At 38.0% G+C, this 26,326-nt stretch overlaps 3 protein-coding genes across 11 annotated transcripts; all 3 read left to right on the top strand.

The window, feature by feature from the left end:
- Positions 1-263: 263 nt before the first annotated feature.
- Positions 264-12,530, top strand: LOC113046886 (uncharacterized). Of its 9 annotated transcripts, none has more exons than XM_026207970.1 (14): positions 264-597; positions 1,125-1,621; positions 1,942-2,262; positions 4,598-4,768; positions 4,858-5,082; positions 5,403-5,906; positions 6,606-6,833; positions 7,005-10,118; positions 10,332-11,276; positions 11,429-11,558; positions 11,695-11,778; positions 11,913-12,001; positions 12,079-12,157; positions 12,274-12,530. In XM_026207970.1, exons 1-8 carry the CDS (start codon positions 408-410, stop codon positions 8,355-8,357), a joined length of 3,489 nt encoding a protein of 1,162 aa, XP_026063755.1. In that variant the 5' UTR covers positions 264-407; the 3' UTR covers positions 8,358-10,118; positions 10,332-11,276; positions 11,429-11,558; positions 11,695-11,778; positions 11,913-12,001; positions 12,079-12,157; positions 12,274-12,530. The 9 variants fall into 9 exon arrangements, with proteins under 9 accessions (XP_026063755.1, XP_026063758.1, XP_026063760.1 ...); XM_026207973.1 differs by having other exon boundaries at positions 7,005-10,131; positions 11,429-11,501; XM_026207975.1 differs by having other exon boundaries at positions 7,005-10,131; positions 11,429-11,501; positions 11,870-12,001.
- Positions 12,531-13,149: 619 nt separating this feature from the next.
- si:dkey-93n13.2 (uncharacterized) lies at positions 13,150-16,030 on the top strand. The gene is made up of 3 exons (XM_026207977.1): positions 13,150-13,636; positions 14,681-15,415; positions 15,552-16,030. The coding sequence occupies exons 1-3, from the start codon at positions 13,447-13,449 to the stop codon at positions 15,617-15,619; spliced, it is 993 nt and encodes a 330-aa protein (XP_026063762.1). The 5' UTR covers positions 13,150-13,446; the 3' UTR covers positions 15,620-16,030.
- A 4,443-nt stretch (positions 16,031-20,473) lies between these two features.
- Positions 20,474-23,319, top strand: LOC113046885 (zinc finger protein 239-like). Its single transcript, XM_026207966.1, has 2 exons — positions 20,474-20,925; positions 22,012-23,319. Exons 1-2 carry the CDS (start codon positions 20,742-20,744, stop codon positions 22,989-22,991), a joined length of 1,164 nt encoding a protein of 387 aa, XP_026063751.1. The 5' UTR covers positions 20,474-20,741; the 3' UTR covers positions 22,992-23,319.
- Positions 23,320-26,326: the final 3,007 nt, after the last annotated feature.

The raw sequence follows: 26,326 nt of genomic DNA, 5'->3' as shown, positions 1-26,326 counted from the left end.
AGTCATTTGGTGGACACTGTGGTCATTATGATGGTATATTGTACATTTTTGTAGGTTCATCATTGGGAGAGACAACCAGAAAACGTTGGGCACTGTGATGATGGGTCCCCACAAGACTGTTAAATTGTATACTTATTTTTATCGATACTTAAATACTTTAAAAACCGCGTTCATCTGTGTATATACACAACTTTTGCTACCATTTTGTTGGACATTTTGTGTCGGCTTCCTCTGTTTGCTCTGCAGCGTTCCTCCAGTGCGGTAGGGGGCAGTCAACAGTTTCCGGCTGCCTTCGAAATTTGGAAGAGAACTGCAACTGTTCTTGCAACGGGGATAGCGAGCTCTTTCAGTGGTTTGTGTTTGCTGTTGAATGTAACTGCTGGAAAAAGATAAAAAATAAACACAAAATGACTAAGCTGCAGCTCCTGCACCGCGCGCTGAACGAGCGCCTGATGGCGGCGGTGGAGCAGATCATGGAGATGGTCGGCGGGACGGTGCTGGAGTACGAGGAAGAGACGATCCGAGCACGGAAAGAAAACGAGGTCCTGAGACGGAGGCTCCGGTGGATGGAGGGGGCAAACCGAGCCGACTGGCCAGGTAGCACGATGCAGTAATGTCGTTATTAATGCAAAACACTGCGCAGGACAGATAGCACTTCTTGATAATAGCCACGAGGGGAGTTTTCTCCAAACATTTATTTGGTTGCTAGTTGCTACATAGTTTTGTGTTCTACATTAAATGCACGGCCGTGGACTTTGTTTTGGTGAGATCATCAGTGCATTAAGCATTTGCGCTTCCTTATAAAGGAAGTTATAAATATTTGTTATCTGAACTATACTAGCAACCGCATTAGGCCAAAGTAAACACTGATCTGTAAATTGTCTGTGCGATGTTTTCGCTCCAAAACGTCCAGGGAGCACGCAGATTAGAGCTGCCCCCTCTAGAGTCCACAGGAAGAAACGCATAAACGCATCATACGACACAACCGACCATTAACTTGCATTTCCTTTTGATTTAAACCAGCACATTTTACCTGCAGATACTCAGTTATGCATAAACCGAAATCACACTTTTTCTCATCAAATTGTTGCACTTTGTTTATTTGTTTATTTTTTAATTTTTAGGCCCATCAGAAACTGTTACGCTTTCCACCACAGACGAGGCCAGTCCATCCCGGCAAGATGAGGGAACTGTCAACATTGGATGTGGACCGGGATCAGAAGCTCTTGTGATCAAAACAGAGTCGACTGAAATCCCCCTGTGCAGCGTCGGCACATTACCTCAAAGCATTGATCAGGGACCTGACAATGCCGGGACAGGCGCAGGCATTGCCTATGGCCTGGTGGACAGCATGACCTGGGACTCTGCCCAAAGTTACATGGCCCCTCTGGACTTTGATCCGACGTCAGGTCCCAGCAGGGTCCGGCATTGGAGGGGACAGAACAGAAGGCAGAGGATGTCCTTTGCCTGTCCAGACTGCGGTAAAGTCTTTGCAAGTAAACAGAGGCTGATGATTCATATGCGCATTCATTCCACCGAGAGGCCTTATGCGTACCGCCGGCGCAAGGAATGCTTCTACGGTGACAACAAGAAAAAGAGGAAGCTGCACAGGCTCTCTCAGGTAAACGGCAGCACGATTAAAGTCGACATGACATCAAATCTGACCCATTTTTTACTTTTTAATGCACATTGTCTTATCGTCATGAATGCATTTCAGAAGCATTCTGGTATTAAAAATCAAACCCACCTTTAACTTTTTCACATTTAATTTACTAATTCGATAGATTACATTTCAGACAAAATAGTATAGAATTTGAATATCGTATTTTAAAGTATCATTTTAAAATATCTTACTATACAGGACATGAATGAACTTTTCTAAATGTGAAATGAGGACATTAAAGGATATTCCAGTACCTTGTGTTGTTTCCCCACACACAGCTGTCAAGAGAAACTGTGGACGATCTGTCCGATGGCTCTGAGCAGATGAACAGGAGTGAAGAAGAGCCTGAGAGTGACCACAACAACAGTGATAAAGAACCAGAAAACAGAATTACCCCCCCTGTGCAGAAACGGCGCAAAAAAAGAGGAGTTGTTAACCAGATGTGTCGGTGCCCTCATTGCCCTCAACGGGTGTTTGCTCGGCCCTGTCAGTTAGCCTTGCACATGAAGACCCACTCAGTCACAGCTCTTATCAACCTGCCCGCCCGAGCTCAGTCAGGAACTCAGGAGATAGTGGATGTGAAAAGGAAATTACCCAAGGTACTGCACGTTCTCTAGTGTCATAAGTAATATGGGTGTAGATATGCATAAATAGAGATTTTCTTTCCTTCACACATAAGCACCTCTTAAGGATGTAAACAGATAGAATGGGGAGAAAATAAACTAATCTGGGGGAAAAAAAAAAGTTATATAAATCAACCACTATTCTGAATATTTGGTGTGATATTCATTGACACATAATGTTATTTGATGCAATAAGAGTCAATAAAGTAGGAAGAGAGTCAAAAAATATATAACGCATAGTGCACATTTTGGAGTAGTGGTTGACCAATATGGGGTTTTCAACGGCCGATGATAATAACAAATGTACACAAACCTTTTTTTTGCTGTCCTTTGACAAAGTAATGAGTAGAATGACTTCTGTATAGTAAGCCCCAAGTGCTATCCTGAGATAGTAAGCATGTATCTTAGGATGAACTAAACACACTCATACAGCTACAACCAATCTACGAAGAGAACAAGAAAGCAACCACTGAAGCAGATGCTGATTTAACGGTGAGTCTGAGGCCAAAATTTAGAGTTATGAAAACAAGAGTTGATAAGTGGCTTAAAAAGTAATAATAAAAAAAGTACCGTTACCGGAGATGTTATGTGGGGTTGCTGCACCACTAGTTAAAAAAAAACAGTGAATGCAACCTATGAGCATAACATAACTCTGGAAACATCAGATGTAGCTAGCTCATCTGTGATCATTTTTTGTCTAGATGAGTAGATCATAGGTTTATCTAAAGATGAATTGAAGAACAAAGATAATGTACTATAATAAGCATTTCATCAACTGCTACTTCATTCTAGTAGTCTGTTGCATGAAAAGAAAAAAAGCTAAATTATTATTATTATTATTAGTTTTTTATTATTATTTAACTGAAATGCATTTGTCAGTACAAACTATCCCGTGTGCAGGTAGGGAAGGTAGATCAATTATTACATTTATCTGAAGACTGACTGAGAGCAGTAGATTAGACTGATGCACTGTTTATTGTAGTTGCAATATATGGCAGGTTATTCAGCTGGTGTCTGTTTTTAATTTCCCAATCTGTGCTCTTTTAGAGATTTTTAAATGAGGGCTTTTCAACCTTTTTTGGATATCTCTCGGCCAACCTAAGAACCTCTAGTATTAAATAAGCTGGATTTTTATGATGGCTTTATTTAAAAAAAAAAACTGTATCATGTGATATTATGGAATTCTTAAAAGGTCGTTTGCAAGAAAATAGTTAAGGAATTTTAAAGAATATTCAATTCTATTAAAAGACCAGTATCACCAGTGAGTTGAAGAAAATGTCAGATAATTTGACAATTAAATTGTCTTTTATTTATATTAAGTCCATTATTAGTAACTGTTTGCTTAGTTGAAGTTCATTTTCTAGGCCGGCTTTCATCACTGCATTTCAGTTAAAGCCATACCTACAATTATCTGAATGCATTCAGTGTTTTATCATATTAAAAAAAACTTGAATGCAAAAAAAGTATCACTAAAGTGTGACACAAAGCTTATGCATGTATTTTCCTTATTGCTTCACAGGTGGAATTTGTTCCAAACCGCTGTTTTAGCAAAGTTTGGGACTACTTTTCAAAAGATGCATATGGTGAAGTCTTCTGCCATGCATGTTCAGCCAGAGTTAGCCGGGGGTCCAACATGGCTGGTCGGAAGAACACATCTAATTTATGGTCTCATCTTAAAGTAAACCATCGACGTGCTTATTTAGAGGCAAAAGGGTTCGGTCCACCAGTTAATATGCGGATCAACACTTTGGACACACCTCCAATTAAATTAGAGCGTTTTGAGCCAGAACTGTGCTTTGTAGAGGGAGGTGGTGAAATAAAACCGGTTTTGATACCCGAAGAACCATCCAGTGGAACTTTGTAAATATGTAATATATTTGGATGTTTATATGTGTATATACAAATTAGAAAATCACAAAGTGTTTTTTTCTTTTCTTTATATAAACCAGTTGTGTATATATATATAAATATGTATATATTAATAAAATTAGTTTGAAATGAATCCATGAATTTGAGTCTTTTCTGCAGGTGGTTTACTTTAATATAGTCATATATTTGAAATTTTTGTAATGCCGTGTTATCTTGGAATAAATGTACTGTAGAGTTTAAATGCCATTCATTGTCCAACAGTATCAGTGCACTGAATTTGGCACTTTTGAATTTGAATATGCTGTTTACTGGGAATGACGTCTATATAAAAATACAGACATTATTCATCCACTTTCATATCCAGGGTGTAATATGTTTGAAGCTCACTGCGTATGTTTTTTCATGCTTCTCTCTTTGTTAAATGGACTTGCATGTCTTTCAGAGGCAAAGAAAAAATGATGTGGAGAAGGAGGCCAAAGTTGCTGACAAACGTAAGCTCCAATGTCCAGAGTGTGGCAAGGTCTTCTTACATGCTGGCTGGTATCGTGTCCACATGAGGTCCCATAACACCAAAAAGGTTTTATTACGCAGAAGTCTGCAAATCAAGACTGAGGTACCTACTCACACATTGTATAAATATGATCTGGATGTATGATCATTCGCATTATTGTGTTTCTATAAAGTTTTGTATATTCCTCTTAGCGGATTAAAGAAGAAACAACTGTGGCCGTGCCTAAAACTACAGAAGTACAGAAGGTGAAGAAGGTCAAGAAAAAACATGCCTGCCCGCATTGTGATAAAGTGTTTACTCGTGAAGGATGGCTGGAGCCACACATTCGCAGTCAGCATGGGGAACTAAGGAATAGGAGTGATTACTTGAACGTGTATGGCAGTGGCCGTACAAGGTCTCAACAGCTGGCCACCAAGGTTGGTTTTCAGATTTTTAACCATTTATGCAAATGTTAAAGGGGTCATTGGATGCAAATGAACTTTTACATGAACTGAAATGTGTACTACACAATGGTCTTGTGTGTATAGAGTTGTCTGAAATGTGTGTACACAGTAATGATGTGAATAATGATAAAGTCTATAATGAAAAACATATCATGATAAAAATCCACTCAGTGGACATGTGGAAGATGGGCATCCGATGACCCCTTTAATAGATACTTTACCGATACGCTGATCATTTTTTTTACTTTTATTTATGTATAATAACTTACATTCCTTTTTTATTGATCGGTAAGCGATTACGTAAGCGCAAAACTCAGAAACGGCAAGTCACCAAGAAGATGATACTGAATAGCCAGAAAACTAAAGGATTGAGAAAGGTCAAGAATAAACTACGTCAAACAAGTGATGATGGGTCCATCCTGGGTGTTGATGTGCCAGCATTCACAAAAGATGAGGATGAAGAAAGTGCAGATCTTCCTAATACGGCCTTAGATGAGTCGGAGAGCGCTTCTGAGCAATCAAAGGACATCTCAGGCTCTGACTGTGGGACATCAAGCACTAAATATCTGAAGAGGAGGTTCTCATGCAAAATATGTGGCAAAGACTTTGCTCTGGAGAAGAAGCTAAAGAAGCACTCAAAGAAACATGTAGGATATATGCTTAAGGATGAAAAGAAAAGAAGACGAGTGCAAACTAAAATGGAAACGGAGCTTAAGGAAAAAGAAAAAAGGAAATGGGAGGGAAAAAAGAGGCTTGATGATGAGCTGTCAGCAAGTAACAAAAAAACAAATACTACGGTACGTGTTCTTTACAAAACCCTGAAGAATGATCCAAATATACCTCCGCATTGCATTGTTTTAAATCACAAAAACAGAAAAGCCAGATTTGTTTAATGATAAGGATCTTGAAAATCTTTCGAAATCAATAGAACCAGAATTAAGAAATTGAAGGAAACGATGCACAATTAGACGTGACCATCATGAACGAGCTGTTGATGCTAAGACAAACAAACAGAAACTAATAAAAGGCATAGAAAACAAGGAACTGGAAATAAACTTGTACATGGAATAATAGAAAAATGAATGTGGGTTAGTCTATTATATGGGTGCCTTTTGATTTTCACATTGAAGTGTAAATGATAACGAACTAATAATAAATAACTGCTGATACCAAATTTACTTGATAATACAGCCAATACTTTAAAACAAAAATCTCACAACTTCAGTGCGTTTACTTCTGTTTACTAAAGGATGTTTATTTGTGTATTGATCTTGTAAATTCTAATATAGGAATCTGCAAAGTTAGTAATGCCTTTCTGAAAGCACTATTATGTTCCAACTTGTATCTGTCAATTTAGATTGAGATGATACATAATACAAGGTATTGTATTTTACACCTAAAATCTTAACTTGTATAAATCATTTTTGTAAAAGGCCCTCATTTTTTATATTACTACATTAAATGTGTTTTAAAATAATTTTTTCGTACCCCTTCAGCAGACGCCTCATGGGTCCCCAAACAAAGACACGTTACGGAAAAGCAGAACCAGAGGGCAAGGGCCACTACCATGCCCATTTTGTGGCAAAGTTTTTGCTTGGGAAATGCGGCTGTTGATGCATATGCAGATTCACTGTGGAGAGAAACCGTACGCCTATCGGCAGCGCAAGAAACGTTTTTATGGTGACCTGAAAAGGGGCCGACGCCCGAAAATCCATAATCAGGAGGTAGGAAAGACTATGTGCTCAAACTTTTTTTGACTGCTAGTTTAATCCAGTTTCATATCTTGGGGAAAAAAGAAGAATTGTTTGTGCATTGAATCCTGGGTAGTGCTGACCCTAAAGACTGTTGTTTAAGTCCTTATACGTATGGTTGATTGTCGCTTTCCCCCACTGCAGCCTTCGGGGGACAAAAGTGATGAGTCCGAAGAATCTGGGAGTGAAGAGACCTTGAATAAGGACGGATCTGCACATCTGAAGAGAAGTGCAACCCGTGCAGTGTCTGGAGCTCTCGCAAGCAGGAAAGCTATTGAGCAGCCTACCACCTCTTACAAGAGTAATCAAAGAACCAAAACCAAGCTGGTCAGTGACATCATGAGCCACTTCAATATGCAGCCCAGGATCGTCCTACAACCAATTATGACAGCATGCAAGTACTGGAGCTCAGTGCCTGGGGGAGCGGACTCAAAATCAGGTTGCTCTGAGAAAAGTAGTGGCTCTGGTCATGAAAAAACCTCAGCACGGGTTGGTGATGAAATGGTGGATGCTGTGAAAGATAAAATCGCGGATTCCAATCTTTGCACATTGCCAGTGGAGTTCTCTGGTCATGGCATCCAAAACAAGCCTGAAATATGCTACAATGAGACAGAAATAGTCTGTGTGAAGGTTGGATCTCCACAGCGTGATCCAGAAGTAGAGCATGACAACATTGGGGGCACACTGGCCTTTGAATCCTCTGAGGTAAATAACACAAAGAGTCAACAAAAAGGCGACTGCAACGTTAATTTTCCTGGTGTTTCAGAAAACACAGCCAGAGACCAGGTACCATGTATAGTAATAGATGATGACCTAGAGCAACCAGATGAAAGAACTGCTGCTGAAAAAAAAGCTCCGTCTGAATGTGGAAGAAGAAAGTGTGATTGGAAGTGCGATTGTAAGAACATTTCTGCGATGAAATTAACCGTAATGCCACAAAAAAGCGTGTTTCAATCTTTTTTCAAGGAAACTGGTTCTGGCACCATGAAGAAGAACGTTGACACAAAATTAGTTTGTGTTGTCCTCTCCGATATTGAAGACGATTTGGATGAAGATGTGTTGACTCCCTCCAAAGGTTTAGATAAAAAGAAAACTGCCTCTGCTCCTATCATTCAAATTGATCAATTAGATGTGGTGGGCACACCTGGCAAAAATCCCTCCAGCGACTCCAACTTTCCAGCTCCAGATGCAACTGACTCTACCAAATCCATTGATGGTGCCTCACATCATATCTCAACTGACCCAGGCAGAGACCAGATGGCCTCTACTGCCATTAGACAAACAGAGGACATGCCCATGAGTTCAAAGGAGAGAATGTCATGTCAAACATCTGATACGGTATTTGCTCGTCCAGAATCTCTGTCGGATGTTAATGTAGACAAGAAACTGCTAGACATGGAGACTGGCAGTAGCAGTGAGAGAAAAAATAAGAAACTGGGTCTGAAAAACCAGCTGTGCAATAGTAGCAGATTGAAAAATAATACGGACTCCAAGTAAATATGGACTCAAAAGCAAATCGGTTCTCAATCAGCTTCTAGAAATGTAAAGAGTTATGTAAATACTTCAACAGAGAAATCTCAATTTATATTTAATTACACTGTTTTCTTGTAAAAATTTTAACTGTCAGATGTCAGAATAGGTTCTGGACGATTCAGCTGACAACTCTGATATCTCAGGGATGAATGAACCTTCTGTACAAAATGTGAAAACCAATGAGTTATTTGTGAAAAGTTTTGAAGAATCCGAAATGCCCTCAGACTTTCTCACGTCCCATAAAACCTCTGACAGTGGATGCATGACTGCAGTGAGCAGTGGAGGACACAAAAATAGTAATGCAAGCACTGTATTGACAGTTTTGTGGGAAGGCATGTAGAAAGCTAGAACTGCACCTAGAGTGTGTTCATGTAAGAGAACCTGAAGTGGTGAAAGCTTTAAGTCTTGACAAAGACTATAGAGAAAGGAAACCCATTGTTGAACAGTTTTCTATTAAAAAGAACTTCAACCATCCTAGACATTCTAAAATGGATTTTGATGAAGACATTGTTCACTGCATTGCTTTTTTTTGCCAGGAGTCTTATAAATGGAACAAATTTCAGGAGCACGTTTTTATATGTAAGCACAACAAAGAATCCAGCAAAACTCAGGAAGCTTTTGATGCAGAATTGGAAAACCTTGCTTCAGAAGCTATCAGCATCTACAGACCTTTAGAGCCAACTTAGGCTCCTTTATCATTTCTCTCAGATTTAGGCAGTTGCCTTTTTTTCCAGAAACTAGGATATATGCGGCGATAATTTAGTGTCATATCATCCCCAAACTGATTTGTGATCCGAAACCCTCAAGTCCTCTTAATCTTGACTCTTGCCAGAGTTCTGCCCACTGTTTCTAACATTGACAACATCATAGCTCAAGTTGATCTTGATGCACAATTATTAGAACCATCTGTTCTTGATTTTTGCCAGGGTTCTGCAAGAAATCCTGCTCACTTGGAATCTTCTTTTAATACATCACGGAACCCTGATGTGGAGATAATAGATCCACCCTTGCTAGATTCCTGTCAAACAACACCAGTCATAGAATCTACAGTTCCAGCCCTTCCTATTTCAAACTCTGGTTGCAATGTTCTTCAGCAGTCCCTTATAAAGCAAACGGATCCTAACCAACTTGTGAGCCAATCATTTTCTTCAGATTCAGAAGTGTCTTGTGATCTAGAACCTGATGGTTATTCTTTTTTGTGATACTGGGTGTTGTGACAACCTTCAGCTCTCTTCAAAACCAAAAGTTCCTTCAAGTACTGCATCCTTAAACACTTATCCAGAATCAAAATGTACTCTTAATCTAGCTTTGTTTGATGACACATTCTTGATCACCAATGAGACCGAGCAAACCCAAGATTCAGATGTAGAAAGGAACATCTTCATGGTCTCTGATGTCCATCCAGAAACTGAAAGTCACACTCCAGATCCTAATAGCTGTACCACTGAACAAACCCAGTGTAAGCAGCCTGAAAGTATTGAAAGAACAGATGTTGGCAGAAGTGGGAATCGACCTACAGCGGATCTAGAATTCAGCTCAATTCTTTCAATTCAAGAAATCAAATCCGAAGACCTTGAAGATCACTGATGAGAATGGCAATGTTTGTGCTGTTGAAGTTCAACATGACAAAAGCATATCAGTGACAAGCGAGCAGAAGAGAAAGAGTCTCCCAGATCAGCTGTCTGAAAGAAGTCAAAGAAAAGTTGTCCAAGTTCTCATTCCCAGGTTTTTAATTTTTGTAAGTGTTTTTTTAAGTTTGTTTGTTTTTGTTAAGCAAGTTTTTAGTGCTCACTTTTGATTGAATTCTGCTATCGTAATGTACATAATGAAAAGTGCCAATTTTTAGTGCTAATATTCAAAAACTGACAATACAAAGAATTTTGAATAAGTATATTATTTAATTTATTATGCTCTTTTGTTATTATTCCTTCTTTGCAGGATCCTGAATGCCACACCAATTCCACTGATGACAACTCCAGTGTATTCAAGACACATCGCTGCTGTTACTGCAAGCAGCCACATCATCGAATGATGGATCATCTTCAGACAGTTCATCCTAATGAACCAGAGGTGGCTAAAGCTCTCACTTTTGACAAGAGCTCACAAGAAAGGAGACAACATCTGAACCTTCTACAAACTAGGGGAAATGTTCTATACAACACGAATGTGGTTCAAAGTAGTAAACAAGATTCAAAACCATTCGGGAAGTTTGCATCGAGTTGTTCATTTGATGATCGAGTTTATTGCATCTACTGTTTAGGGTTATTTAACAAGAAGTCTTTTGTTTCACATTTAGAGCAGTGTAAGGGCAAGTCTACTCTAAGTGCTGGCGCTAGCTGTGGTGAAATGCTTCCTAATGCTGGACCCATTCCTCCAACCTCTATCCTTATTTCCCCCTCTAGTTCAGAAGCGATTGATGCTGATATAAAACCATCAGGTTTTCATTGCCTAAATACCCTCTGTGAAGCCCTTCCAGACCTCAGCTGCTATGAACAAACAGACATCTCAAGTCCAAATGAGGAGTTTAGAAACAATAGACAGGCAGAGGGTGCCATTTTACAATTCAGACGTTCTCCGGAAAATGAAGTAGGTTACGAATTGGAGTCATATAATTCTCTCAATCCAAGCACTGGTCAAGAATCCACAGACTATAAGTGTGATGTTGATCAAGAAAGTGCTATGACACCAAGATCGTGCACAAGCTCCATCGGTCCTCACCCAGAATACGACGTTCTCAGAAATGATGATCCACTTGATGATTTCAGTCCACCTCAAAATGCCCAAACTGTGTGTAATGACACACCCAAGAGTAGAGTGAAAGTCCAAACTCGTACAACAGGGAAGAAGAGGAGGAAGAAGACGCGCTCACGTGTCCATAATCGGGTAAATATCATTGTTAAATAACTTATTCTGGACTTTGTACTTTGTCTGATACATGTTAACACCTGAGCAGAACTGTGAAGTTCCAGTATTTAGCCAATATTTTCAATGACTAAAGGATACACAGTGGTGTGGTTTTCTCCTCATTTGTGTAGTCACTGCTCATGGATGATGACTTGCTGGGTGAAGGAGAGATGTTCAACTCAAAACAACATGTCTGCCAGCACTGTAAGGCAACTTTTGGCAGTCCATACACGCTGCGAAGACATGAATACACTCACACTGGTCAGTGTGTGCAAAATTCATTTTGAATACGCACATGATCACATGTTGCACATAGTAGAAAAATAGCCACAGTGCCAAAGGCCAGAATCATTATTTATGCTCGGTCACTTTTTTTATTATTTTTATTTCCACACAGGTGAGAGGCCATTCTGGTGCCATCAGTGTAATGTGGGCTTCATCCAGAAGTATCGACTTTTAAAGCACAAATTTGCTTACCATGGTGAGTTTATTCCACTTGAGTTGTTAACATATGTATGTATTACATTTGTTTGTGTTGTATTTTTTACCTTTATGAAATTCATCAAAATCAGAGCTTTGCATGAACTGTCGAAGGGGTTTCTGTCTGTCTTCAAGGGGACACACCAGACCAGGGAAAACCGAAAAGAGCAAAGAGATCAATTCAAGATGAAGAGACGTCAGTAAGGGATGAAGCTAGTATAGAGGTAAAGAGAGTTTTTGCCTCAACAATACTTGGTTCTGATATAAGAGGATGGAATTAACATCCTTGTTTTATTACCAGCCAGCAACAAACAGTCTTGAGGATTTACCAAATGCTGTTACAGGAGACACTGGGGGGAAAGTTACAGACACAAGGCAAGGTAAATAGTTACTGCTTTTCATGCAAACCTAAAAAGCAACAAAATACACAATACGTATTTCTTGTCCATCTTTTAAAGCTTGTAACTTTTTTTGACAGAAGATGTTTTTGTTTCAGACACCGAGCTGAGAGAGTTCCATTGGGGGAAAGCAGAACACCGTTCAGTCAAAGACCATGACACAGATCGCTAGAAGTTATTGTTTACATATTAGTGTTATGTTTTTTTTAATGTAAATGTTTTACAATGTTATTTCAATCTGATGGATTCATTACTTTTATGGATTGATTAATTTTAGCCCACTCTATTGTACAGATCATAGTGTATGTTTAATCATTAACTTCAGATTGAGAATAAAAAAGTTAGAGGAATCGAAGAGTATATTGGTCTTTTTTGGTATCTCCATTACAGATGAGATTAGACATTTATTCCTTTACTTCAGTCTTCAGTTTCACATGAACCTTCGGAAATTATTCTTATATGATGATTTTGTGCTCAAGAAACTTCATACTTCAAACTCCATCAATGATGAAAACAGTTGTGCTGCTTAATGTTTCTTTTTATTTATTTTTTTTGTAAATCACGAGACATTTCAAAAGTTCAAAAGAACAGCATTTATTTGAAATATAACTTAATATAAAAATATATACACAAGTCTGATGTCACTTGATCATATTGTACAAACAACTATAAAATCAGCAAAGGCTAAATGTGATGTTTTAATTGCTTGTAACAAGTTTCAGGATACTGGTTTCAGTAAAATATCTGAGTAATAAAGCAGGTTTATGAATGTTGTGGCTTAATGACAAAATCTCCTGATCTCCTTTGTTACATTTTTTTTATTCTGATGGATTTGGCTAGATAAGACTTTTTGCTTAATATCCATACTTTCAATTGAAAAGCAAAAAGCTAAATTATTTTAACATCATTTCTACAAAATTTTTATTCATCAGTGTATTGTGATTAAACTGAACGATTGCCCCACAGAGAACTTGGTTTCTTGTTACTTGTACCAAGAGATAAGAGTGTTTTGATCAAGATGATGTGGGTGAGAGTGAAACTAAGACTGAACATAGCTTATAGGATGACGAAGTTATTTGGCCAAAAGCTTTACAGTAAACGCTGAACTGTCTCCTCCTGTCCTGTGAAGGGTGCTAGAGTCACTTCAGTTAGCACCGCAACCTTATGTGTTTGTGCTTTGGTTTTAAAGGGGAACTTTCACGCGCTCGTCTGTGTACCTGTATTGTCTGTATTTATCGTTTAAATACAGCGACTTGAAATAAAGTAGAGGAATGGCTAAACTGGATTGTCTGAACACTTTCATGACCGAGCGCTTGATGGCTGCTGTGAAGGAGATCATCTTTACGGTCGGCAGAACGGTTCGGGAGTACGAGGAGGAAACGGAGCGAATCCGGAGCGAAAACAAGCGACTGAAACAAATGTTGCGAGACACTGGGTGCTTCAGTGAAGAAACCAATACCGGTAATATTATTAATCTCTATAAAATATGATAAATGTTTCTGGGTGGTTTAGAACTGTTCATAGTATTTTGACATGATCTGTATATTTTTTCTTCAGATGTTCTCATTTGTCCGCGTGTTTTGGTTATGGTCACGAGTCCATGTTTGATTCATGACCACGAGATAATTCATAAATGTATCTATTTTTGATGACACGGTATTCGAGGATGTATGACTCAACACTGACCTTAATAATATTGTGGAAAAAAATGCATATAAGAGTCAAGCAGTCCATTTAATTAAAAAATAGTTTTTGCTTTTAATCCTGTGTAATCCAGTTTTATCTAGTGTACTTTTAAATATTTGCCGAGATACTATCAAATTATTTCGAAATTGGAAAACTGACCAGAAATATTAATGACTCATCCTGCACTCGTGGGCGTGCCCAATTTTTGTCCAATCGGATGCTTCAGAATTTCCATTTCACAACAATAACTCATAGCTAATGAAGGTTCACTGCTGTCTGTGGCATGTTAAACTCGACATGAAATTGAAACCGACCCCATCTATATTCTGTCTGTTTGCATGTAATTGATATTATGAGCCATTAATCCATGCGTTTTTATTTCTGACTACTACTTAATATTTAATTTACTTAATATTTACTACTTAATATTCTGGTGAACTTATTTTTCTCTGGAGACTTATGCTTTCTTCTCCAATCATTTAGTCCTCTTTAACTATGCCACTGCAAGCTCACATTCACCTGCTTGCATTATTGAGCACATTGTCTCAAAATCCAATCAGCAATCAATGACTAGAATTTTTTTTCTTCAATAATTTGTATGTCACAATGTGAAAGAAAAGATCTGTTAAAAATATATCTAATATATTCTGTTCCAGCTTTTAATAAATAGATCAACAGAGGAACAAAATCTATTCATCTTTATGTCTAATGTCATCAAAGATGTAGTGTAGTGCACATTACAGATTCATGTGGATTTTCAGTTCAACAGTATGTTTTTATCGGCATGAAGTAAATGTTATTATATTGTTGTTTTTTCAGCTCCTGTGCAGTCTTATCAGCCCGTCTCCCCTGGGCAGCCCAGATGGATCTGCAGCCAGAATGAGGAGCCAGAACCGTTCGAAGAGATCCAGGAGGACCAAAGCCAGAGACTAGATGAACAACATCCCTTCATTAAACCGGAAAAGCCTGAGTTCTCTGTCGATGCTTACAGGGAATCTGTAGCTTTGCCATTAAAAGGCAGCAGCAACAACGAAGGCTCACATGTGTGTGCCGATCACACCGACACAAATCCTATTGAGGATGAAATGACAAACTGTCATTTCCCATCTAAAATCAAAGTTGAATTCATGAACTCCGGCTTGTGTTCAGGCGATGCAATGGGGAGCACTGAAGATGCATATCAGAGCTGGTCGCCACACAGTCCAGATTTGCCTTTAGGGGCTTCAGACATCTACAGAACACAGCATCCAAACCAGCCAATATGTGCTAACAGCGAAGCTCCAGCCACGGTATCTCAGCATAGCAGTTCATCTCTTGATGCCAGTCACGTTTCATATCACAACATATTATGTACAAACAGGGCCTACTGTAGCAGTAAATGCTGTGAAATGCAAAAGAGAACAATAGCCAAATCAAGCCCCGTATGGAAGTATTTCTCTCTAAAAGAGGGAGACTGTAGCAAAGCAGTGTGCCTTATGTGTAGGGCCGTCATATCTCGTGGTCGCAAAGAATACACAACATCGGCTCTTCTAAAGCACCTTCGGATGAAACATGGTAAATGTTGATGTTATCTGATTTTATATATCCACATATATAGGCACAGTCTTTTCTGTTCAACTAGTTTTACGGTGCTCGAGTAATAGGATAAAAATGGGGAAAGCCAGACATTATCTTTGTGTTATTCCTGCAGGAAATGCGCTAATCTTTGGCAGTGCTAAGAAGAGACGAATGAAAGAAATTACGAGAAAGACTGTGTGAAAACCACTCTGTGACAGTATGGACACTGGCTATTGTGCATCATGGCCAAAGTGTTTTCAAACAAATTGTTTCATCACAATCTGCATCAAATGGAGTGGGTTAAGATAGGCAAGTCCGAAATGTAAGCTTACAATAAGTAATCCAAGCTTGGTTATGGTTACAGAGAAAGAGTTGGGGGAAAAATGCCACAATCTTTAGCCTGTAAGTCTAACAAAATAACAGGATGTACATACTCGCTAGGACAAGATTAATCTCAAAGAAAACTTATAAAAAGAAATAGATTTAATAATTTTTACAGTCATTTACAGAATATTTTACCACCCCACTGAAAATGTAAGATGTTCAGGTTTGAAGTTTTGAACTTGATTTGTCTTTTATAGTCATTTTTGCAATAAATGAATCATGGTTTAACAGTGTGTTGAGAATGATGTTTGTTGTTGTTGTTTCTATGTGAGACTCGACTTCCAAATCTTGTATTTATAGATATAGGAACATAAATAAAGGAAGTTTATGCATGTGTAAACAAAGCTCAAGACTTGCCCCTTTCTGTCTAGAGCTGAGTTTTAACCCTTTGATGCACAAGCTTTGAAAACACCTTCTAACGCACAACATTGGTCAAAAATAACCCATATTCATTTCCTGTTATTTCATGCTTGGCTGAGCAGTCAGGTCACTTTAGACCCATGTTGTGCATCAAAGGGTTAAAAAAAGATAATAAAATAAGATTCTGTAAGTCATGAGGAAATTTCTCGTAATGACTTAGTTTCTTATTATAAGAAGTGAAGTCATTATGAGATTATACTCATGAATCATAATAAGTTTTTTTTCTAAATCTTTCTAAAAACAACTCAATTACTGGAAAGTCATAATACATAATTATACTAAATTATAAGAATGTTTCTTATTATTATGGTTTGCTAAATCATCATTATGAGATTTTCTGTCAATATGAAATACTAAGTTATTATAATTATGAGAACGTCTCATTATTATGACTAACAAAATCATTGTTTTCACTCAACTGAGGTAACAGGCAAAAATAATAGCTAGGTTTCTCATATTAATGAGAAACCTCATAATAATGACCTAGTGTCTCACAATAATAATAAGCTAATTACTAATGTATGCATGCATGCCCATTATTATACATCATGTTTCTCATTATTATGACTTACAGAATCAGAGAATCAACTGAGGTGAATATGGTTCTCCATTCATCGTTGTCAAGGATTCTACCTTTAGACAGTCAAACAAAACTTATTAAAAATATATATAAATTGCCATGGCAACTGTAAGACTGGAGCCGGACCGTCTGGACTGAGGAATGACTTCTCCCTAAGAAAACAAAGGACTTTCCTGATGATTAACGTTTGAACTCTCTCTTGAAAACCCTCTTGCATAAGTAACAGTGCCATCGGAGACGCACCACACCTAGCAGTTCACACCTCACCATCACACTCCCTCCACTTAGTTTCACTCAGAATTGCCAATAGTATAATATTCTACATTAATGCAAGTGATATTTACAGTCATGTTTGGTGTCATTTGAATTGTCTCAGGGCGACTTGTACAATGGTCCCAACCTTAGAAAAGTAGATATACAGTTCCTAAGAGTTAAGATATATTTTGATTACTGTAATGGGAGTGCCGTTTTCCAGAGTCTTCATTGTAAGTTAACTTCTGTTCCCATTGAGGTGTAAACTATCCTGGTCTGGGACCTGAATTCAAATTCCAATTGTTAGTTTCTGTCTCTATCTCGGGGGATGTTTGTCTTTGTCTGAGGTATTTAAAGGATTGCAGCATCAGGATTAGGGTGATTCTGTAGCCAGAAAGCCCGTAGTGTGGTGTGTCTCTTCTTTGTATTTTCTAAGGTCAGGTATGCATATTTTACTTTTAGACTAAACTTTGAGAATTTGATGTTTTATAATGCTATGATTTGATATGTTTCAATTGAATATGCAGAACACATAATAAATTGTTACATTTGATTTTATTCTGTTTAACTTTGTAATTAATGATTCTAGTAGATTACTTTGCATCCTTGTTAGCAACATGAGCACCCGAATGAACGAGTTAATAAAAAAGTAAAGAGTCAATTAGAATAATCAAATGTCAGAAGAATACTAATTAAAAAGGCATACAACCAATTTGCATTTCAACCTAAATTCAAGGTCATACTAAGTCAGATTTGAGTTTAACCTACACTGAATAACTCTATGCGCTGAAGACAGAACACGTAGAAAACCTTCATCCAGCACCGGATACCTCCCTTGAGCCGAGTGCCTGGACCTTACACAACCATAGTGGATTCAGTGGCATCACTTTCAAGCTTTAAACTTTTCAATCATGTCGAAGAAGATATATATACAGAGAAATACTGGTTATTTTATACAAGGTGGGAGTACACTTTCTGTGGGTAAAACCATGTTGGGGTACAAGGAAATGAAAAAGCAGACAAAATGGCTAAGGAAGCACCTAATTTTGATAATGATAACTGAACAGTCAAGTTAGACAGGGAAGGAGGAATGTGTTTGATTCAACAACCATGTTGTAATAAATGGCTGAACTACTGGGACATATGTGAGAAAGGCAGACATTTGCAAAGTATACAAAGTAAGAAAAAGATGACATTAACTGACATCTCTAGCATACAGTTGAGCTTACTTTGAAAGGGAAGGGAGAACAGTGCTGGTCAGTCATAAGATAATATGGTCAAACAAGCAATGAATAAGTAGGGATGAAACCATAATGTGTGAATAGGGCAGAGGGTAAAGAACAGAAACAGAGTAAAATATATGAGAAAGGCAGATATGTTTATTTACCATAATTATCCAGAATCATGCGTTACAGTTGATATGTCTGAACAGGACATATCATATAGGATATAAAATACGGTTATTTATATTATACAGACTTTTAAATATTTTGTTAAATCTTTGTGGACCCTGAAGGTTATGAAATGTATCCAAGACCTACTAATAAATTTAAAAGAATATTTATTATTGGAAAATAATTCATGAAATACAGTGCCTTGCAAAAGTATTCATACCCCTTCATTTATTTCAGGTTTTGTTATGTTGCAGCCTTATGTTAAACTGCTTGTTATGATGATGTTTATGATTGATTTCTTCCCACATCAATCTACACTCCATAATTACAATGCAAAAACAGAACTGTCACAACTTTGTAAATTTATAAGAAAAAAAAAAAAAAAAACTTAAATAGGTACATTGCATAAGTATTCAAACCATAACTCACTTAACTGAAGCACCTTTACAACGTCAAGTGCTTCTGGGTATGATGCATCAAGATTGGCATCATTTGGCAATTATCTATCATTCTTGTGTCTTCACCTCTAAATCTCTGTCATGTTGGATGGGGGCAGATGCACATTTTCAGGTTTCTCCAGAAATATTTGATTGGGTTCAATCCCAGGCTGTGGCTGGGCCACTCAAGGACATTCACAGAGTTGTCTGTAAACCACTCTTACTGTGTGCTTAGTGTCATTGTCCTGTTGGAAGATGAAACTTCTGCCCAGTCTGAGGTTCTGAATGCTCTGGACTGGGTTTTCTTTTAGGCTATCAACTGTGGTGCACTGAGCTTTTCTTCTACTCTGATGAGACCCTCAGTCCCTGCTGCTGAAAAACAGCCCCACAGCATGAGGCTGCTAAAGGTACACTTTACTTTCGGGATGGTCCTCTGCAGGTGATGATCACAACTGGTTTTCCTTCAAGCATGATGCTTGGAATTGTGGTTCATCAGACCAGAATTTTTTTTCCCCCACAGTCAGAGTTTCATTTAGGTGCTTTTTTTGCAAATGCCAAGCGTGTCTACACTGAGGAGTTTGGCCACCGCCATAAAGCCCATTGGTGGAGAGTTTCTGCGATATTTGTCATTCTCTAGGTTTCTCCCATGTGCTTATATGATCATGAGTGACCATCAGCTTCTTGGTCATCAGTTTAACCAAGGCCCTTCTCCATCAGTTGCTCAGTTTGGCCAGGAGGCCAGCTCTACGAAGAGTCCTGGTTGTTCCAAACATCTTCCATCATGTATAATGGAGGCTACATGAATCTGTGAACCTTTAATGCAGCAGAATGTTTTCTGAACTCTTCCCCAGATGTGTGGTTTGATGCAAACCTGTTTCTGAGCTCTACAGGCAGTTCTTTTGACCTCAGGGCTTGGTTTTTGCTCTGATATGCATTTTCAGCTGTTAGACCTTTTATTAAGTCATGTGAGCTTTTCCAAATCAGACCCATTCAGTTATATTTGCCACAGGTTAACTTCACTTGAAGTGTAGTAACATCTACAAGCAATATGAATGCTCCTGATCTAAATTTCAACTGTCCCAGATAAGTTGGTTTTATTGTTAATACATTTGCAAAGATGTTAAAAGCTGGTTTTATTTATTTATTTAGCTTTGCCATTATAGTGTATGAAGTGTAGAATGATGTGGGGGAAAAAGTAATAATTTTTTTTTTAGATAAAATTAAATAAAGGGGTATGAATATTTTTGCAAGGCACTATAGTTCTCAGAATTTAAACCAAGATTTATCATGGACTGACAGCTCATGTCAGTTTTAAATCTTGAATAAATTAAAAGGCTATTTATTAGATGTCTACAATAATTGTAAGTTAAATATTTTTTTAGGGGTGTAAGTTAAAGGGTTAAGAATGACTAAACGCCCCACTCAACAAACAACACATGGGTCTATGTAATATTTGTTAGAAAAAGAAACAGTAGAACATTAATTTGATGTACAAAATATGAACAGGATTACAAGCTTCTGGAATTAAATAATTCTCTTAGTGCTGTATTTTAAATATTTGACCACAAACTGGTAGAGCAATGACTGTAGGTGGTGTTTGCATCTGTCTAGTTGGTTTGCAACCCACCATCCAGAGAAGAAGAAGGATGAAGAGAAGGAGGAGGAGGACGAGCAGAAGTATAAACAGTTCTTTCTGTACCTTCGACTCCTATCCTTTGGTTGGCGCTGATCACTGCTGAATCGGTTTATTTCTGTGACATATAGATGGTCATATGACCACAGGTGCTTATGTTTACATTCTGCTGTACTGTAAGTTACACCGAAATAAAATAACAGCGAGCTAAGTTAGCAGCAAAATGACCAAGCTGGAGGTCATCAACACGTTTCTGACGGAGCGCTTAAAGGCGACGCTGAACGAAATCATGGAGATGATCGGCAGGACTGTCCTGCAGTATGAGAAAGAGCTGGACAGTGTGCAGAAGGACAACGAGTATCTGAGACAGAGACTGAAGAAGATCGAGAAACTCGTCGAGTCTAACGGTACACTGACCCTTCACAGACAATAATGACGCGTCCTGTCAGCCGTTATTAACTGTCTTTAGGGAAATTACCATTTCTGCCAAAACACCATAGTTACAACAGAATAATAATAATCAAATCAAATAATGTTACAAAGTTACAAAAAATTGTTACAAAAATAATAAAATAAAAATCGAAATAAAAGAAACAGGTGGTTTCTTCATGGTCAATGTAGTTTGGGAAGTTAGTAATATCTAATCTAGTTACTGTTATGTTTGTGAATGTAAATGTTTAATTTACTTTCAAATAACGTATTTCACGTAGGGGAACAGGAGAAATTACATATAGACATGTCCATAACAAGTTTCAGGATTATTCTAGGTATAGTATTGTCAAAGGAGGGGTAAATATATACCAAAGTATCGCCTAAACCTAAAACTAGACAAAAATAGTGTACTACAGCCAAATAAAATGGCAGTTTTAGGCCATGTTCTACTGTTTAAGCTACAGGAATATATATACATTTTATAGGAATGTACTATAAATTGGTCTGTTAATGCTTATAATAAATTAGAATTTATTAATTGAGGTAAACCATGCTTGTTTAGAAAGAATAATTTTAATGCTAAACCACTGGCACTTGAAGAAAACAACTTTGTCCGTGTATCTAGAACTATTTTTGAATGTGAAAATGTTAGAATCTGTTGAATTCGTATTAAAGCTTTTAAATCAAAGATCTTGATAAAAGCATACACTCAAATTTCTGCCTGGAACTGTATATTCAGTTGTATTAAAAAGCTATGTTTGAGTCTGGAACGGTAGAATGTAGTTAAGTTAAGCAGGAATAAACTACATGAATTTTTTTAATATATATTTTTTTAAGTTTTTTTATTATTTTAAACCACTAGGCATCATACACTAAACGACTGAAGATCAGACTTAAGGTCTCCAAACATCATACACTACACAATTTTCTGTAAAATCTGACTTACAGCAACACAAATCATGGCAAAACATGTTTATTTACCAATCTTCAGTATGACTTAGTTTAGTGTCTTGGATACTATTTTTCCCACCTGATCTCGTCACACGTTTCCTCTTTTACAGGTCCAGCTACTTCAGACCCTGCCCCATCATCTCCACCACCGCATCTACAGTGGACTTCTAGCACTGAACCTGAAACCATGCCTACAGAGATCTATCAGAATCAGAACCAGGTACAAACCGAACAGCTCACCAGCACAAAATTAGAAGAGTCCTCCAACCGTTCTCTTCTGATGACCGAATCAGACATTGATATAACCCATGTCCAGTTACCAAACACACTGGCTCACACAGATAAAGACTTTGAAACATCACCTTTAAACGAATTTCCTTGTGGTGTGAAAACAGAGCCTTTTGAAAGTCTCGATTCGCAGTCCACCGATGCTAACACATCTGTCTACAGTCCATTACCTCACTGCACTGCTCAGTTACCAGCTACTACCAATATTAACCACAAGTCTGATCCTAAAGTGTTCAGTATACCAAATTCCACTGATCTACAATCAGCCGAACGTATGAATGTAAAGGATAAAACCTTGCAATTATCTCTCAGTAAAATAAGCCAAATTGAGTTAAAGACTTCTAGTCCTGAATCAGGCATTGCTCATGTCAACTACAACATCGCTCGTCAAAACACAGACTCAAGATCAGTCAGGAATGAAACTATTACTGGCAATTCTCATCTGGGTATATCTAACGTTGTAGTCAACCCCCTACGTCACACGGCATCCAGTAGAGAGGTCAGGCAGGGTAGGGGAAGAGGATGGGGACGAGGAAGAGTCAAAGGTCCTGGGACAAACGCATGCCCACAGTGTGGAAAACTATTCATCCATTATTCACGGCTAAAGGTGCACATGCTCATTCACACAGGGGAGAAGCCATACGTTTGCGCGCAGTGCGGGAAATGCTTCAACAATGACGGGACTCTGAGGAACCACAGCCGCGTGCATCTGAAACTGCCTCCCTTTGACTGTCCTGTGTGTGCACATAGCTTTAAAAATGCCCACACCTGTCTGAATCACATGCGCGTTCATAATAGTTGAGGCGACGGTGTTTCTGCCTCAGCAGCCAAACTGAACAGATCTGAAGCGATAGGACAGACTCATGGGAGGGTTTCCCTGGTGATCAGGACATGTGCTGTGCTGGATGATAGAGACATCTAATATTTGCCATGCTGAGAGACCCCCGTGGGCAGGAATGAGAGACGCTGAACAATTGAACAAGTCACATGATGATCTTCATGTCCAGAGAAAACCTTTTGAGTATAGCGTTTGATGGTGTTGTTGAAATTGATTTCATGTTGCTGTCATGTCAGTATTGCCAGCTGTTTTCTGTTGCTTTTAATATGCTAAATTAAATCGTTTGACTAGAGATTTGATAGTGTTCACTCTTTTGGGTTTCTCTGTTATCAGCAGATGATGGTCTGAAACGTTGTACAAAAGCATCATGTTTGAATGAAAGTCCAACCTTCTAAAATCGTTTACTCTGGTTCAGCTGAGAATTACATTTTGTCATAATTTGCTCCAAAGCTGAATGATGCTCATTGTTCTGTGAATGATCTATTTTGAAGTATTTTGGTAATCATATATTATCTGTTCCCATTGACTTCAAGTGTATTTTTCTTTTAAAAAGATCTCACCTCGATCCATCTGTTCTTAGTAACTATCGGCCAATTTCTAAACACCCATTTATTTCTAAGGTTTTAGAGAAAGCAGTGCTTTCACAGTTTACTTCTTACCTGGATGCTTTTAATATTCTGGATAATTTCCAATCTGGTTTTAGACCACTTCACAGTACAGAGTCAGCCTTGCTTAAAGTTATGAATGATCTTTTGTTGTCCATCAATTCAGGGTCATATGCCATTTTGAAACTGTTAGATTTGAGTGCACCCTTCGACACTCTTGACCATGACATCCTCTTGAATCGACTACAATATGCAGTAGGGGTTCAAGTCATGGCATTACAGTGGTTCACCTCTTATTTAAAGGGTAGGACATTTCCACTAAATATTGGGTCATTCACCTTGCCTTCTGCACCCGTCCCTTATGGTGTTCCTCAGGGTTCTATTCTTGGCCCTTGATTGTTCTCAATCTACATGCTTGCCCTAGGCTCCATTCTACAGAAATATAGTATTAACTATCATTGCTACGCCGATGACCTACAACTTTACCTTCCTATCAAACTCAAAAATGACTCCTCTTTACAACCTCTTTTGTCATGTTTTGAGGAAGTGAGAACTTGGATGGCTAACAATTTCTTGCAACTAAACACTTACAAAACGGAGGTGCTTCTGTTAGGCCCCGCTGCACTCAATACTACTCTTACAAGTAGGTAAGGCTCCCTTAGTGATAACTTACAACTCCATATAAAAAATCTAGGGGTCCATTTCGATCCATTACTATAATTTGATAAGCATGTAAACATAGTTGTAAAGAGTAGCTTCTTCCACCTCAGATCTGTTGCGAAAATAAAACATTTTCTCTCTCGAAAAGATCTTGAAATTGTCATCCACGCACTAATCTCTTCAAGGCTAGACTATTGTAACTCTCTGAATGTCGGCCTTCCTCAAAGCACTCTATTTCAGCCTCAGACGGTTAAAATGTGGCAGCCAGATTGTTGACAGGAACAAAAAAGAGGGAGCATATTACTCCTGTTCTTACTTCATTGCACTGGCTCCCTGTCAAATTCAGAGTTGATTTTAAGGTCCTTTATTGTATATAAGGCACTGAATAAGTCAATCCCGGATCAAATCTGTGACCTTATCCAGCCATACACAACCTCTAGGTCAGTGGTTCCCAACCTTTTTCAATTCGTGGCCCACACAACCAAACACATATGTTTGCACGGCCCACTGCAACAAAATTAACTGACCCTGCTATTGTTGGGTTAATAACTTACTCAGAAGCTAGACTGTTAACTGTTTTTATTGAATGAACTGGCAATGAACAGAAAATAACTGGCTGCATGGCACCGCTTGGCACAACTGCTGTTGTCCCGTAGCATATGCAGCAAAAATATCTAAGATAAATTGGCGGTTCATTTTTAAACCAGTCAGTGAGCTCGAATAGTGGAAGCATAGTTAGAGTTTAACATTTGTTTTTTGTTATTTAATTATATGAAATGACGTTATTATGCTCTAGGTCATTAAGATCTTGTAACCAGCTTCTTTTATATGAGTAATGCTGTGTACGGAACTTTTGATGTGTTTTTATATACATATTTGTCTTTTATTTTATATTTTATATCTTTCCCCTTTATTTTTTGATCTCTGTTGATTTTTAGGTAACCTTTTATTGTAAAGCACTTTGGATCAACAATGGCTGTGTTACTGTTGTGCTCTAAATAAATTGACTTGACTTCTTCAGAGTACCATCCTTTACATTCCACAGAAGAAAGTAAGTCGTACGTTTGAAAAGAAATGTTTATTATTTTGGTTGTCTACAAGTGGGATCAGAATCTTTAGGTTCACTTGGACATTTCAGGCTATTAATTAATTTTAAATCTAAAGTTGTTTGGGAAAGAAAAGGTTTCCACTTAATCCCACTAGGTGGCGATGTTGAGATGTCATTTTTAGAATGAGACAAACCATTTCAAATTTAGTGTAGCTACTTTCTAACTATATTTATGTGCCATCTCTTTCTTAGAACCAAGCTGGCGACATATGTTCACCCTTGGAGGCTTTTTTTCTGCTGAAACTTTACATGTAGTAGATGATAAATGGATAGAGTTTTACATAGTTTTTTATAGAGTTTTCAATTACAAAAGTGTTAAGGCAGTGTTTTTTTTTTTTACTCAAACTTTTTTACTACAAGGCCCCCCCACTGACTACACCAATGTCTAAACAGTTTATGGAAAACACTGGTTGTGTACCACTGCTTTAAGGGTTTGTTTCACTCATTAAGAATTTAAATAGAATTTCTTTTATCATTCACCTACCCATATTTTGTTTCCGAACCTGTATGACTCAATTTCTTCTGTGGCCAGATCAGGTCAAATTTTCAGTTTAATTTTTGGACTGTTCTTTACTCAAAGCAATTATATGGCACTAAAAGGCTTGCAATAGAGCAAATGAGATGCATAGGTAGGATACTTTTATTTGTTATTTGTATTTGTTTGAGTTTTTTGGAGCCTGACATCCCCTGATCCCCATCCACTCTCACTGTATGGATAAGAGCAGCTTCAACATTCTGCTAAATATCTCGACATAAAAAAAGAACATCATACAGGTTTGGAATGACATGTGGGTGGGTTAATGATTAAGGGATGCTTCAATGTGAATAAAAAAAAGTTACAATCAGTTTGACTTAATCTTAATTTATCAGTAAAAGTACCTAATAATAGTTTTTAATGCCCTGTTTTTCTTAACAAGGGGGACAGG

This window comes from Carassius auratus, chromosome 28 (genome assembly GCF_003368295.1).
Source record: "Carassius auratus strain Wakin chromosome 28, ASM336829v1, whole genome shotgun sequence".
Lineage (NCBI taxonomy): Eukaryota > Metazoa > Chordata > Actinopteri > Cypriniformes > Cyprinidae > Carassius > Carassius auratus.
Note: the sequence above shows the minus strand (reverse complement) of the source record. Positions and strands in the feature narration are given on the sequence as shown.

Excerpts from the sequence above, each read along its gene's own strand:
- LOC113046886 (XM_026207970.1), top strand. The coding sequence starts at position 408 with ATGACTAAGCTGCAGCTCCTGCACCGCGCGCTGAACGAGCGCCTGATG. Across the intron at positions 1,622-1,941 it reads AGCTGCACAGGCTCTCTCAG|CTGTCAAGAGAAACTGTGGA; the intron begins GTAAACGGCAGC and ends CCCCACACACAG. Across the intron at positions 5,083-5,402 it reads CTCAACAGCTGGCCACCAAG|CGATTACGTAAGCGCAAAAC; the intron begins GTTGGTTTTCAG and ends TTGATCGGTAAG.
- si:dkey-93n13.2 (XM_026207977.1), top strand. The coding sequence starts at position 13,447 with ATGGCTAAACTGGATTGTCTGAACACTTTCATGACCGAGCGCTTGATG. Across the intron at positions 13,637-14,680 it reads CAGTGAAGAAACCAATACCG|CTCCTGTGCAGTCTTATCAG; the intron begins GTAATATTATTA and ends TTGTTTTTTCAG. Across the intron at positions 15,416-15,551 it reads GCACCTTCGGATGAAACATG|GAAATGCGCTAATCTTTGGC; the intron begins GTAAATGTTGAT and ends TTATTCCTGCAG.
- LOC113046885 (XM_026207966.1), top strand. The coding sequence starts at position 20,742 with ATGACCAAGCTGGAGGTCATCAACACGTTTCTGACGGAGCGCTTAAAG. Across the intron at positions 20,926-22,011 it reads GAAACTCGTCGAGTCTAACG|GTCCAGCTACTTCAGACCCT; the intron begins GTACACTGACCC and ends CCTCTTTTACAG.